This window comes from Rana temporaria, chromosome 8, assembly GCF_905171775.1.
Source record: "Rana temporaria chromosome 8, aRanTem1.1, whole genome shotgun sequence".
NCBI lineage: Eukaryota > Metazoa > Chordata > Amphibia > Anura > Ranidae > Rana > Rana temporaria.
The window spans coordinates 27,906,489-27,921,820 of NC_053496.1; the positions used below are offsets into that span (position 1 = coordinate 27,906,489).

At 43.2% G+C, this 15,332-nt stretch overlaps 1 protein-coding gene across 1 annotated transcript in view; it reads left to right on the forward strand.

Moving 5' to 3' along the window:
- Window positions 1-15,332, forward strand: part of ADAM12 (ADAM metallopeptidase domain 12) — a 706,349-nt gene that overhangs the window by 653,814 nt on the left and 37,203 nt on the right. Inside the window, exon 21 of the mRNA XM_040361428.1 lies at window positions 3,135-3,311. Within this exon, the coding sequence (XP_040217362.1) occupies window positions 3,135-3,311 (177 nt within the window). The remainder of the gene's footprint in view (window positions 1-3,134; window positions 3,312-15,332) is intronic.

Genomic DNA, 15,332 nt, shown 5'->3' on the forward strand with positions numbered 1-15,332 from the left:
AAAACAGAGATATGACGGCGTATCAAGAGATACGCCGTCGTATCTCTTTTGTGAATCTGGCCCTATCTGTCTTCATGCACTCCATCCAGCATTGGCTGTACATCATTGTTCTGGACTGGCTTCCTAATAGTGACAAGGTTTGAACCATGACATGCGTCTTGGATCATCCGCTTTTAGTATCCATCAGGGGTAGATATCACAGGGTGAGATGACACAAGCGCACAAAGTTGTGACCCAATAACAGGAAGTGCCCGAACATGTACTTTTATGTCAGGATCACCAGGTTTGTCAATGAAAGCTGCAGCTTTAACCAGTTCCTGCCAGCCTGTACACAAATGATGGCAAGCCAGGACAGTCACCGCTCCGGGTGGACGTCATATGACATCCTCCTGGAACACGCCTCACACACCCCATGGGCCTTGCCACGGCACAATCTGTCACCCGATATGCCCCCCAGACACAGCAGATTACTGATCACTGTACCAGCTGCTGTTGGTACCATGTGATTGCTGTGGCCAATCACAGCAGGTTACTTAACAATTGTACACAATGGATGGCTTTCATTCATTACATCCATTTTGTACTATTGTGTTGATCTCTGTGATTGGTCACAGTGATCACATGGTATAGACAGGGCTAATCACAGCCCATCTGTACCTTGTGATTCCCTGTGGTTAATCACAATAGTAAACACTGAATGAATCTATTTCATTCAGTAAAAATGGTTGCTTATAACAAATGCAATTCACTGGCATAAACAATCATAATGTTTATTCTACTATAGTAACACTGTATTGCTCTGGTCACAGTTTTCCCCAAAAAATGGAAAAATAGAAAATTTTTATAAAAACCCATTGCCACATGAGTTATATGATGATGCTGTATTTGCACTGGTAACAGTATGTAAAAAAAACCCCAGTTAAACTTACCGGTAACGGTATTTCCAGGAACCTTCCAGGACAGCTACGTGAGAGATGATTGGCTCCGCCCTCTACAGGAAACACAAATCAGATACAATTTAAAAGGCCCCTCCCTTTCCTCTGACCTTCAGTTGTTTAGAAGATCAAGTAAACCTCCACCAAAGTGCACTCGGCATAGGAAAAACATAAAAAACAAACAAAAAACACACCACCATCAGGTGAAAGAAAAATAGGGTGGGAATATAGACACTGTCCTGGAAGGTTCCTGGAAATGCCGTTACCGGTAAGTCTAACTGGGGTTTTCCCCCCTCACCTTCCAGGACAGCTACTTGAGAGGATAAGCAAGATACTATACCTTAGGGAGGGACAACAGCCTGAAGCACTTTCCTACCAAAGGTAAGGTCCTGGCTGGAAAGCATCTGAACTCTATAATGTTTGACAAATGAATGAGAGGAGGACCAGACGGCAGCTTTAGAAATTTCTTCCCATGATGCCCCCGCTCTTTCTGCCCATGACGTAGCCATGGATCTTGTTGCATGAGCCCTAATTCTAGAAGGAGGACTACGACCTGACGCTTTGTAAGCTTCACAAATAGCTTTCCTAATCCATCCAGAGATGGAGCTTTTGGACGCTTTGGATCCCTTTTTGGGGCCACCGAACAATACTAACAGTTGGGAGGAACTCCTAAACCCACTGGATTTCTCTGAGTAAAGCAGAAGACATCTCTTTACGTCTAAAAAACTAAATCTTTCCTCTTCCGCATTTTTGGGAGAGGAACAAAAACTTGGAAGGACTACTTCCTGGGACCTATGAAACTTAGAAGAAACTTTGGGCAAATAGAAAGCATCTGGCTTGATCAATACCCTGTCCTCTAAAATCCTCAGGAAGGGATCTCTACAGGAAAGGGACTTCAGATCAGACGTAAAAGTCAAAAGGAAGGAAATCTTCAAGGAAATACATTTCAGGGAAGCTTCATGCAAAGGCTCAAACGGAGCCCTTGTTAAGCACTAATGACAGATCCCAAGGAGGTACATGCTTGATGATCCTGGGAGCATGTCTAGATCTGGCTGAAAGGAACCTCCTGACTAAAGGATCTTCAGCTAGCCTCTTGTCTGAAAATACAGACAGGGCCGCAACCTGAACCCTAAGGGTGCTGACAGAAAGACCTTTCTCCCACTCCCTTGTGTAAAAAATCTAGAACACAGGGAGTAGAAAAAGAATCTAAACCGGATTTGGGGAACCCTTCTGGCCAGAAACGGGGACTGAATGCATCCAGGACTCACTCATAAGGAAAAACAAAAAACGTGCCGGTGCTCCTGGAGCTTCTGGAAACACAAAACAGCTGAAGGTCAGAGGAAAGGGAGGAGCCTTTTAAATTGTATCTGATTTGTGTTTCCTGTAGAGGGCAGAGCCAATCATCCCTCAAGTAGCTGTCCTGGAAGGTGAAGGGGGAACAAAATGTATTTCTTAATTTTCCAAAAAAACAACAACTTCAATAAACTCACCATGCCTCTTACTAAATTCATTGAACTGTCCACTTTCCAAAAAGGGGTAATTTGGGGGATATTTGTAATGGCATTTTCGGTCCTCAAGAAATTTGATTGATCAATTTTCAGATATAGTTTGTGGACGCTAACTTTTCTACGTACTAAATAATAAACACTGATTTGGGTTATTTTCACCTAAAAATTTAGCAGAATACATTTTGGCCTAAATTTATGCAGAAAGATTTTATTTAAAATTTTATTACAGAAACTAAGAAAAACGTGGTGTTTTTGTTTTTTTTTTTTCAAAAAAGGCTGCTTTTTTTGTTTAGCAAAAAATAAATAACCCAGTGGTATTGAAATAACACCAAAATAAAGGATCTATTTGTGTGAAAAATAATAATAAAAATGTTATTTGGGTACAGCGTTGTCATTCAAAGTGTAACAGCGCTGAAAGCTGAAAATCACACTGGGCAGGAAAGGGGTAAAGTGGTTAAAAAGGCTAAAAGCAAGTTTTGCAATTACCATGTTATTGCTTTTGCGATTTAAGTGATTGGGTTTAGATTTATTTTAACTCTTTCATGGCGTTAATGATTTGAGAGTAAATCAAAATGGCATGCATGTAAAGAAGTTGGGCATATTTATTTTTGTCTGAATACAAAACTTTATTCATACTGTGAGTACAGCAGTTCTGTAAACAGTTCAACTATATCTACTGTGTCATGTGCAGGAGCGGAGGATGCATAGGCCAACTCGCTATCATCCAATAGATATCAGCCATCCAATAGGAATACTTGTACCACCTGAACACAAACCGCACATCCAACCAAGGCCTCCATCATATCCCTTTCAGCAAAGTATGCCAGCGCGACCACTGCCAGCAAAACCCCCAACTAGAGGAGTACAGGTAGGCATCACCTGTGTTCTATTCATTTATATAACTTACATGATATATTAATGTGGGACAGACATTCCCAGGAAAACATACAGGGTGTGACTGCTGGAAGCTGTGGATAAAGATATCAACATAAAATAATTAATAACAAACTAATTATTTTGGAGTCCTGAGAATATAACAATCTACTTTTCCCTTGATTCCCTTGATTTAGTTGGGTAACTACCAACAAAATGGTGCACTTTGAATTGGGGGAAGACATCTTTCATTTACCTAGCCCAACTTTTTATTTTTTTTACTTTCAGCCTAGGATCACGCTGCGTAGAAAACACTGAAACAATCACACCGCATTCCTGTGCACATCACATGTGATGCCTGATCAGTGCGATTAGAGCCTTGAATGGCTTATATCACATCACAACCGCAACAAAATGGTGCAGGGCCCTCTTTTGTTTTTCCACACCTGAATCGCACTGCGTTTTGCAATCTGTTTTAGGGTGTCATTATTCTAACATTGACACCTGCAGCAGATCGCATGGACGCCGTGCGATTGCCAAGCAGTGCAATCCGGGGAAACACAACAAATCTTGTGAGTTTCAGTGGGAACCAGGGCTTAATACTTTCTGTAACTTCTGTGGTGTGTTTTCTTTATAGCCATTTCTAAGCGCCACCGAGCTGCTGCCACTTCAGCTCACACCACATCAGAACAGTGAGGGTTGGTGTTGTGCTTAAACCCCTCCCATGCTTAGCTTTTTTACAAAGCACAACTGCAGCATCATCATAGGCTGTGCTTTGTGAAGGGGGCGAAGCAGAGGAAGGGGCGGAGGCACAACACCGGAACTGGTATTTGCAATAGACATTTTCTGCTTTTGGCTGGGGTTCAGTAATGCGGCTCCTACCATATATTCAGCAGCAGCTCAGTGAAGCTTAGAAACAGCTAATAGGGTAAGAAACCACTAATAACACATTGAATTTAAAAGCCACTATGTCTGGAGTTGAGCTTTAACTTACATTTTATTAAAAGTTTAACTCCAGGAATTATTTGTATTGCATACCTTCACTGGTCCAGCAAGGCAGAATGTAAGTATGCGTATCGCATACCTTATGGACTTAGGGCTGCCACCTGTCTGGGATTCACCCGGACAGTCCGAGTTTTGCATCATGTGTCCGGGTTTCAGGCAGATTGAGACCCGGACACATTATTCAGATTGGACTGTGGCTCCCCAAGTGACCAAGATAGTCGCACACAAATCTGTTGCCATCCAGGAGCTGCAGGCAGCTGTCTGGGGGCAGGTTTGTTAATACTGGGGGGCAGGGCAATAATGTCAGCAAGAGCAATTTGGCCACACCCACTGCGCTGTGGTACGCAATGCACACCGCATTACTACTCTCCTTGTTCGGGTTTGGCTTTAAGAAAAGGTGGCAACCCTATATGGACTGCTGGAGACGCTGAAAATCACTGCAGTGATTGGTGCCACTACAGCGATCACCACACTCTTTTGGGCCCAGATCAGATTCTGGGCGAGAAGCTTCCCCTTTGTACACTGATCACAGGAAGGGAGGGTCGCTTGCTTGGCTCCGCTGCCATTCTTAGTATGCCTTGTATTTTTTCCATGAATACAAGGAGTTCTCTGGTTGGAAAAGGTGAAAGGAGGTACAGGGATGTCACAATCCTCACCTCAACCAGAGAACACTTCATATTAATTGAGAAGAATACAAGCAGGAACAGTCTAGGTATGCCACACAAATCATTCCTGGAGTACAGCTTTAATATTTGTAAGCAGAGCAGAATGAAGAAGATTGAGTGTTCAGTTTGTAATGTGTGTGAACGGTATTAGGGTGGTCCTCGCCTCGCAGATTTCGGAAAAATCGTTACTTTGAGTGCTGTTTATGAAAAATATCTTTCCGTTAAATGCATTATTCAGTAGAAAGGATAGTTTGTAAATCATCATACACAATCTATTTTGCACTTAATCATACTAAGAGGAAAAATTGTTTTGCTCACAAAATTCTCGTGACTGCCAGCTGAAAGGAAATGTTGCTTCTAGGCACAGGAAATGCATATTGTGTACAAATGTTCAGTTAACTTACAATGGAAAAGCAGAAATACGAAAAGATGCATAAACCAATAAAAACAAATTCCAGCTCTAATGGTTTTTGATCTGAAGCTGGTCATACGTGTTACAGTCTGAGTATCTCCTTTATATTTACCAACAACTATTTGGTGGAACATCCTGCCTCCTGACTGAACATAAATTGAATAGATTGTTTTGGGAACTCCTTGCACTACAAAGTTGTTGGTAAATCTGAAATAGATTTACAATCTGGCTGTAATGTCTATTAAGGGCCAAATATCAGGTGGCATCAGCCGGTTCATGGGCCCATGTGTACGGCAGCTGGTCCAACAAAAGCCAGCCATGCAGCCAGGTCCAACAGATTTATAATCTGGCTGTAATGTCTGTTAGGGGCCGAATATCGGGTGGCATCCGCCGGTTCGATAGAAACCGCCTGACATTGGACCCGTGTGTAAGGCAGCGGGCCAACAGAAGCCAGCCATGCGGCCGGGTCCAACAGAAGACAGTTATGCGGCCGGGTCCAACAGAAGCCAGCCAATGCGGCCGGGTCCAACAGAAGCCAGCCATGCGGCCGGGTCCAACAGAAGACAGTTATGCGGCCGGGTCCAACAGAAGCCAGCCAATGCGGCCGGGTCCAACAGAAGCCAGCCAATGCGGCCGGGTCCAACAGAAGCCAGCCAATGCGGCCGGGTCCAACAGAAGCCAGCCAATGCGGCCGGGTCCAACAGAAGCCAGCCAATGCGGCCGGGTCCAACAGAAGACAGCCAATGCGGCCAGGTCCAACAGAAGCCAGCCAATGCGGCCGGGTCCAACAGAAGCCAGCCAATGCGGCCGGGTCCAACAGAAGCCAGCCATGTGGCCGGGTCCAACAGAAGCCTACCGCGGCAGTGACATAAAAGGTGATATAGGGAGGGGTGGAGGAGCTAGGCCAGCACAAACAGTAATTCAACACTAAAAGATTAGGAGAGCACTATGATGTATAAGGAGGGAGGGGACTATACTGGAGAGTTGACTTTCTTGAGGAAGGCTAATTTGCTATCAAGTTCAGAGCTACATGACAGTGAATAGAAATGAGTTAATGGAAAAGCTGAAAATAAGCATTTCAAATACTTGATTTTTCTGTGCTTTTACCTAAAATTTTGGGTTTAAAATGAAGTGATACAAACTGTAATCAGTTTCTTCAGCTTTTGATAATCATCTCTAGACCTAAAATCCTTATTTGTATACACTCCAATGAAGGCTGATAGATTGCAGACCAAACAAGAAAGCTCAGACCTCAGCATGAAGAGACAGCCAAGCTATCATTTTCCTAAGCAGTTCAGCATTTGTGTGAATGATAAGAGACTATTCAGGAGTGACTATAAACTGTCCAGGCTTGTCTCCATTGAATGCTCCTAAATGGAACAAAAAGGGATAGAAATATATGCATTAAAGAATGAAAGCACTGTTTAAGCTGCATTACTCCTTGGCCTGGTGTAACAGTCACTATGAATTATCATTACTTATTTATAAAGCGTCAGCCGATTCCATTGCGTGGCCTGAATATGCTAGGAGGAAAGTGGCAGAGTGATGTGCACGCGGGAGCACAATGTGCTGAGTGCCCAGTTCTCTGAGTGCCAGCTGAACTTCACCAGATAATCTGTCAATCCGCGAAACTCATTTACGAATGTTGGAAACTGACCTTTCTGGAGAACAGGAAGAACAGCCTGTAAATTATAAAAGAATGTCTTCATAGCAGAGCTTCACAATGGTTACAGTAATTGCCATAAGCTCAATATCCGTTTGTGTGCGTTTATACGAGTGTGTTTGTCCTGCAATATGTGTAAGTCAGTGTACTGCTTCTGTACATGCCAAAACCTTCTCTTCTTTACCAAAACCTGAAAAAATGCTCTCCAGCTTGTTTTTTGGGGGCCAGCTGAATAAGTGGGTCCATAACACCCCCTTTCCTCTCTCTGATCACAACCTCATCAGTTTCACTGTATCCTTGCCTCCAACCAACCATGACTCCAAGCAGCAAACAATTACTTGTAGGAACCTTCGAAACTTTAATCCTTCTCTTCTCTATTCTGCTACTGACCACCTATATGACATAATCTCTCCCCTTTCATGTCCTGACCTGGCCACCTCTGTCTACAACAGTTCACTCTCATCATCACTAGATACACTTGCTCCTCTAACCACCCGCAGCATCAGGCCCCGACCGTTACAACCCTGGCAAACTGACAACACTAGAAATCTCAAGAGACATTGCCGTGCTCTTGAACGACTGTGGCGTAAAACCAAATGCCTGCAGGACTTTACCCTATATAAATCTACCCTTCTAAAATACAATTCCTGCCTCCATGCTGCCAAACGAGACTATTTTGTCTCTCTTATTAATACATTGTCATCCAGTCCCCGTCGGCTCTTCTCAACCTTTAACTCTCTGCTTCGTCCCCCACCCCCTCCACCCACTAACTCACTCACTGCCCAAGAGATTGCCAATCACTTCAAAGACAAGATTGATGCAATTCGTGAGGACACCTCCACTGTCCGTACATCTTCACCACCCAACATAACTTGACTAATGGTACTTTCAACACTCTCCTCTTTTTAATTGGCTACTATTGAAGAGGTTACAAAACTTTTCTCAGATGCCCACCTAATCAATTGTCCCTTGGACCCTGTTCCCTCACAACTACTACGGTCACCCTCTTCTTCTATCCTATGTTCCCTCACTCACCTCTTTAATCTCTCCCTCTCTAGTGGCACCTTCCCCTCCCCTCTAAAACATGCACAGATCACTCCCATACTTAAAAAGCCCTCACTGGACCCCACCAACCTGAACAATTTAAGACCCATCTCATTGCTCTCATTCACCTCTAAACTTTTAGAACGCCTAGTCTACAACTGTCTTGGATCCTACCTCAGTAAAAATAACCTTCTTGACCCCTTACAGTCTGGCTTTCGTTTGCAGCACTCCAATTGCCTTACTAAAAATCACTAACGATTTACTAACTGCTAAAAGCAACAGCCAGTACTCCATGCTCCTTCTACTTGACCTCTCTGCAGCCTTTGATACCGTTGACCACCCACTCCTTCTCAATAAACTCCATTCCCTTGGCCTCCAAGATTCTGCTCGATCCTGGTTCTCTGCCTATCTATCACAGCACTCTTTCAGTGTTACCTACAACTCTGTCTCCTCTTCTCCATTGCCCCTTTCTGTGGGGGTCGCCCAAGACTCTGTTCTTGGACCACTTCTCTTCTCTATCTACACCTCCTCCCTTGGTCACTTGATAACCGCCCACGGCTTTCAATACCACTTATACGCTGATGACACCCAAATCTATCTGTCTACGCCTCACCTCACTCCTTCAGTCTCCTCTCACATTACTAACTGACATCTCGGCATGGATGTCACACCACTTCCTTAAACTAAATCTCTTTAAGGCCTGGTTCACACTGGTACGATTTGAGATGTCAAATCGCATCTCAAATTGGCGGCATTGCCGGCAATTGTCGGCAATGACACCGTCCTAGTCGGTGCGACGCCGCATCTGCGGCGCTGCACCAATTTCAAAAAGTAGTTCCTGTTCTACTTTTTGCGATTTCAGGTCGCGATTTACATTGAAATCTGTGCAGAAACCTGCACAGATGTCTCTGAAATCGCAGCCGAAATCGTGACTGCCAGCGGGAGTGAAATCGTGCAAGTTAAGCTGAACTCGCACGGCTTCACTCCCCCAGCCCAGTGTGAACCTGGGCATAAACTGAGTTACTAATATTCCCCCCTGCCCGTGCCCCCCTCCATGACTTTTCCATCAAAATCAACAAGGCAACCATCAGTCCCTCCCCTCACACCAGGGTACTAGGTGTAATCCTAGACTCTGACTTGTCATTTCAGCCTCAAGTCCAATCGTTGTCAAAAGTTTGTAGAATTCACCTCCATAACATCTCTAAAATGTTCCCCTTTTTAACAAATGAAACCACCAAACTCCTCATTCACTCCCTTGTTATCTCTCGCCTTGACTATTGCAACTCCCTTCTTATTGGCCTGCCTCTCTATAGGCTATCCTCTCTTCAGTCTATCATGAATGCTTCTGCCAGACTTATCTACCTTACCAATCGCTCAGTGTCTGCCAAACCTCTCCTCCAATCCCTGCACTGGCTCCTGATCACCCAGCGAATTAAATTCAAAATACTAACCACAACCTACAAAGCCATACACAACATATCCCAAACCGTCCTCTCCGCTCTTCTCAAGACCTCCTACTGTCAAGCTCTCTCGTCTCCTCCTCCTATGCTCGTCTCCAGGATTTCTCCAGAGCCTCTCCCATCCTCTGGAACTCACTACCTCAACCTGTCCGGCTATCCCCTACTCTTGCTACTTTCAGGCGATCCCTGAAAACTCACCTCTTTAGGGATGCCTATCACGTCTCCAACTAATCTTTTACCACTTCCATCAGCTCTGTCCCCACAGTTAAAACCTTTTGTACCACCTGCCCCACCCTATTAGATTGTAAGCTCCTCTGAGCAGGGGCCTCTTAATCCTCTTGTATTTTATTGTATTGTAACTGTATTGTCTCCCTTTTATATTGTAAAGCGCTGTGTAAATTGTTGGCGTTATATTAATCCTGTTTTTTATAAATAATAATAATAGCATGTTGATGTACCATGTATTTATAAAGCACACCCATGCTTCATTATGCCTCCCTGTTCAGAGGAAGGCCTTCATCTATCAGAGGCTACCCAACTGGCTGCTGGATTCAGCAAGCGCCGTCACTTTCTGCTTTTAATTGCAATTCTACTGCATCTTGCTCTAAAAGCGGTTGGATACGTGAGGGAGCGAGTTGCTGGTGAAACATTTAAGAGCCACAGTGGGTTGCAGTGCCTTGGCCCTGGTCATTTACCAAAGAAAGACCAACACTAAGAATGACATAAATGAATGTATGTCTATTAGTTAACCCTTACAGTAACTTCCATGTCAGATGATATAAAGTTATCCATCAGAAGTCCATTATCAAGCGCAATGGTAGTGCAGTACGAAAAAGGGGGGGGGGGGGGTCAGTTCAGTTTTTGGCACGTTAGGATGTGATGGCAGCTCCTTTAATGAACTGTCATGGGGCTCATTTACTCTTGCTTTGATGTGTTTTTGATGCTTTGGTGATGCTTTTAAGAAGCTTGGCAAATGCCAAATGTGTTGCGTTTCGATTTGTTTTAAAGGGGCCCAGTAGAACCCCAGTTCAGTAGTACCCCTGTTCAGCGAGTCCCCAGCTTATTAGTACCCTTGTTTAGCAGATCCCCTGCTCAGTAGTAATCCCAGCTCTGCTGAACCCCCTGCTCAGTAGTAACCCCCAGCTCGGTGAATCCTCTGGTTTGCTGATCCTTCATCTCTCCAGTCCCCGCTCACCTCTCTCTCCAATGCTTCTCACCATGTGTGACATCTTCTAGTTTCTCCTGCTCTTGTTCCCCAGCTCTGCAGATCCTCTGCCACCTCAGTACTCTCTCTGGTCCCTGCTGACCTTCTGCTTTAGAGCTTCCATGTTGCACACCATGTGTGCCATCTGCTAGTTCCACTGCTCCAATCCAGACTCCGCTCACTTTCCTGCTTCGCCACGCTGCACTCCAGATGTGACGTCTGCACCAGACACTTCCAGAATATATACACATGAACTGAAAGTGACTGCTGATGATGTCTTTCCGGTTTGCTTGTTGGTTTCCCAGTTCATCCTATAATATCTCATACCTGCAATACCTCCAAAACAAAAGATAAGCTAACCAAAGTCCCTCAAAAGCTTCAGGTGCTGTAAGTGAGCATTGTCATAGACTTCTATGGAGGCTTTGAAGACACTTTTACCCACCAAAAAAGCGATATGGGGTATCATTTTTTAAGCAAAGCAAACACAATGTATGAACAAGACTATAACGTTACCATTTTATTTAGTGATGGGGTTTTGATTGGCATTCAGAGTGCTTTAAAAAAGCATGTTCAATGTCACATATTGAAGCACGTGTAAACAAGCCCTTAGCCCAGGTTCACACTGGGCTGTAGGAATGAAGCCATGCAAGTTCATTGTCAGTCCCGTTTTTGGCCGCGATTACAAAGACATCTGTGCAGGTTTCTGCACAGATGTCAATGTAAATCGTGGGCCGAAATCGCAAAAAGTAGTACAGAAACTACTTTTTGAAATCAGTGCAGCGCCGCACCGATTAGGACAGTGTCATTGCCGGCAATTGCGGCCGATTTGACATGAGACACCCTGCTTCTCAGTTTAGCTGTTAAAACCCAGGTCCTGAGGAATAGGGACCTTTGTGATACAGTTATCCCTATGCTCTTAAAGGCTAGGAAGTTAACTTTTGGTAAAGTCTAAAATTGCACCTGGAAAGCATATTTCTCATGATATAAGGCAAGGAATTTTAAATTTATGAATCCTGTCTTTTCTCCAATCTGGTCTGGATCAAGGAGTATCAATGGTCAAATCTCAGCCCTATTGAGGCTCTTGCAGAGATTGCTTGCTTCTCACTTCTTTGTGAAGGCCTTGTGAAGTGCTTCTTCTGTATACTTAACAGCGCATGGGATCTGAGTCTGAATCTGTCAGCTGTTCATAAACTGTCCCCTGAACCAATTAGAGATATTCCTCGATCTATCCTCTCTCACAAGGTTGGCTTTCTCATCACCATACATTCTGCAAGGTGGGTTTACGAGATGACAGCATTAACCTGTAAATAACTCTTTCTTCTACTACATAAGGAGATGGTTGTTTTGAGGCTCAGGACCATTTTCTTTCCCAAGGTGTGTATTTATTTTCATCTTAACCAGCATATTGTTCTACCATCTCTGCGCCCTGCTCCTAAATAATCTAAAGAGATTTCCTGAAGGCTTGCTTCTCATTCCACTATGGCTAGGTGTATTTGTCAGCTCATCATTTAGGCTTATGAGCCCAGGGGCAGAGTTCCCCCTTTTCCTGTTAAAGCACACACCAACAGATCAGTTAGTGCTTCTTGGGCTGCCATGTGACCTTCTGTTCACATATTTAGGTTTCACCAAGTGGATGTTTAGGTCTCAGCTGGTGCCAGCTTCAGTTTAAGATTGTTCAGACAGCATTATTGGCTTCTTTGAGCCACTCTTGTTAACCTGTAGTAATATTCCTTATGTGCCTGTTAGCCTTTCATTTGCAGATACCCACCCCTCAGTTGGACTAGTTTTGAACATCCCATTCACTCCAGAATACATTTTCCTGTGTCTCTCGTAAGATATTAGCTAAAAATAACAGAATTTTTGTCAAAGTTGCAAAATCCTTTTTTTGGAGAACATTATAGGACACTGGCCCTTCCCTCAATTCTTACGATCCACTTCTCTCAGTACATGCTACTGAACTGAGGCATGGTGGGAGCTAGAAGGGTTAGACTGGGCTTCTATTCCAGCTTTGCTTGCCAGTATCTACTTTTCCGGAAGATGGCAGCATAACCAATTGGTTCCAGAATTCTTCATAATGTGTCACCCTGTATATGTGCCAAAAAATAGCCAGGACAAATAATTATATTTTACTTGTTTTGCCACAAGTTGACTTGAAGGTGTATATATTGCCAAAACTGTTTGCAATCATTTTGGATGACCCCTGTAAGTTTCTGGGGGGTTGCCATCTTGTGTCCTCTCCTGAAGATACAAAGGGAAGTAAGAGGAAAGCTCAATACAAAGTGAGATGAGTTCCCCTCATGTCCCCTCTTTTCCCTCCCTTCCTGTTTTAGTAACAATGATAACTAAGACAAATGGTGAGGATTAATCTACCGAATTGGGACACCGCAATTAAAACTTGATAGGGGTACTAATCCTGATCTATTCTATCCAAAACGATAAAAAAAATGGTTTTACTACATACACGTCAAGCTCAGTGTATTCAGTGGTTTCTATAGTCTTACATTAATACTTCAATATTATACAAAGATTTGGTATGTGTTAATTAGATTTTTTGAAGAATCTGGTCCTGCAATAAAATTCTTGCTGTCCCAATGTAAAGAAAGCTGAAGGGTTGCACATACAGAATTCAACAACACTGGGGGTTTGAGGTTTTCTACAGTGTGCAGTATCACGTATATTTAACTGCGTTTACAGAAAACCTCACAATTATTTATTTCCTTTTTTGATGCTTGTGGATAATGGGTTTCTAGATCACATATGGTATACCCTTATGATAGTGGCGGTTTAACCTATTACAGCAGGTCACTTTTGTCAGATCTTGCACCCCCGGGCTACAATTGAATGCATGTTGTATTTGTGAACAGGCCTCCTTAGCAATGACACTTCAGTGCCAGTGAAAAGTCTTCCATGTGTTAGTAATCATTGTTTCTTGTTGTTGAGTGGGCTATAACATACAGCCAAAATGTGTAGGAAGAGAAAAGCACCTGAATGGCCCATGACGTGTCTGAGGGAGAAGCACATTTTGTAGCCAACATTAACCAATCAGGTTAGCCATATTTTCTGTGCAGCGTAGAAGAAAAAAAAGGAGACAATCTGGTCATAAGGGAAACAGGAACTTTTCTCTCTTCAGACCTTTGTATGCAGTAAAGCTCCATCATACATAGTACAGTACTAAAATCCCCAAAAACTCCAGCATTATAGCACATGTGTAATACATGTGCTATAATGCTGGAGTTTTTTGGGATTGTAGTACTGTACTATGTATGATGGAGCTTTACTGCATACAAAGGTCTGAAGAGAGAAAAGTGTTTGCCATCATTGGGGTATAAAGTACACCGTGGGTACTACATACCATTACATCTTGCAAATGGAGACAAACCACATCGCAAAGCCTAATTGGCATTGTGCACTGTATGGCCAAATGTTGGTAGACTCTCCTCCATATTATTGAGTTAAGGTGTATAAAGTTTGAGTTTGATATGGAGGAAATCAAGAGGCCTTCCCAGTGCCGTGACCTCAACTCTGCTGAACACCTTTAAGGTGACTTAAAGGGGGCCTGGTAGGGACCTGTAGAAAGAATCGTCCGCCACCCGATGGCGATCATCTCTATGACCGTCAGTGGCCCGGGCGTGACGTTATGACATCACGTCTGGGCCATAGTTGTAAACAAAGCCATGATCGCCGGCTTACAAGCATGAGATTGTGAATTTTCGATCTCAGGCTTTCCAGCCTGGAGGAGAGATGTGGGGTCCTACTGACCCCGCATCTCTCTATAAATAGGACCTGTCACGAACCATTCCTATTACAAGGGATGTTTACATTCCTTGTAATGGGAATAAAAGTGATACAAAAAAAAATGTAAAAGAAAGTGTAAAAATAAAATAAAAAACTAATAATTAAAACCACACACTTGAGGTATCGCCGCGTGAGCAACAATTCTAGCACTAGACCTCCTTTGTAACTCTACACTGGTAACCTGTAAAAAAAAAAAAAATCAAGCGTCTCCTATGAAGATTTTTAAGTACCGAAATCTGGAGCCATTTCATGAGTGTGCGCAATTTTAAAGTGTGACATGTTGGATATATATTTACTCGGCGTAACTTCATCTTTCACATTATACAAAAAAATTGGGCTAACGTTACTGTTTTTTTGTTTTTTAATTCATAAACAAGTTTTAAAAATTGTTGCGCAAATACTGTGCAAGATAAAAAGGTGCAATGGCCGCCATTTTATTCCCTAGGGTGTCTGCCAAAAAAAATTTGAATGTTTGGGGGTTCGAGTAATTTTCTAGCAAAAAAATTATAATTTTTACATGTAGGAGAGCCAGAATAGGCCTGGTATGGAAGTGGTTAATGAACTGGCTTGGTAGCTTTGACCAATATGAACAATTGTTTAGATATGATCTTATGGAGTAAAGGAAGGAAGAGACATGATATACTGAGAAGTTCATCACATTTAGCTATTTAGGTCATCACTTAGCATCACACTGAAGTGTAATGACTGGCTGACTACTGCATGCCAGACAAAACTGTCTGGAATTATTAATGTGTTTTTGTTGTCTCA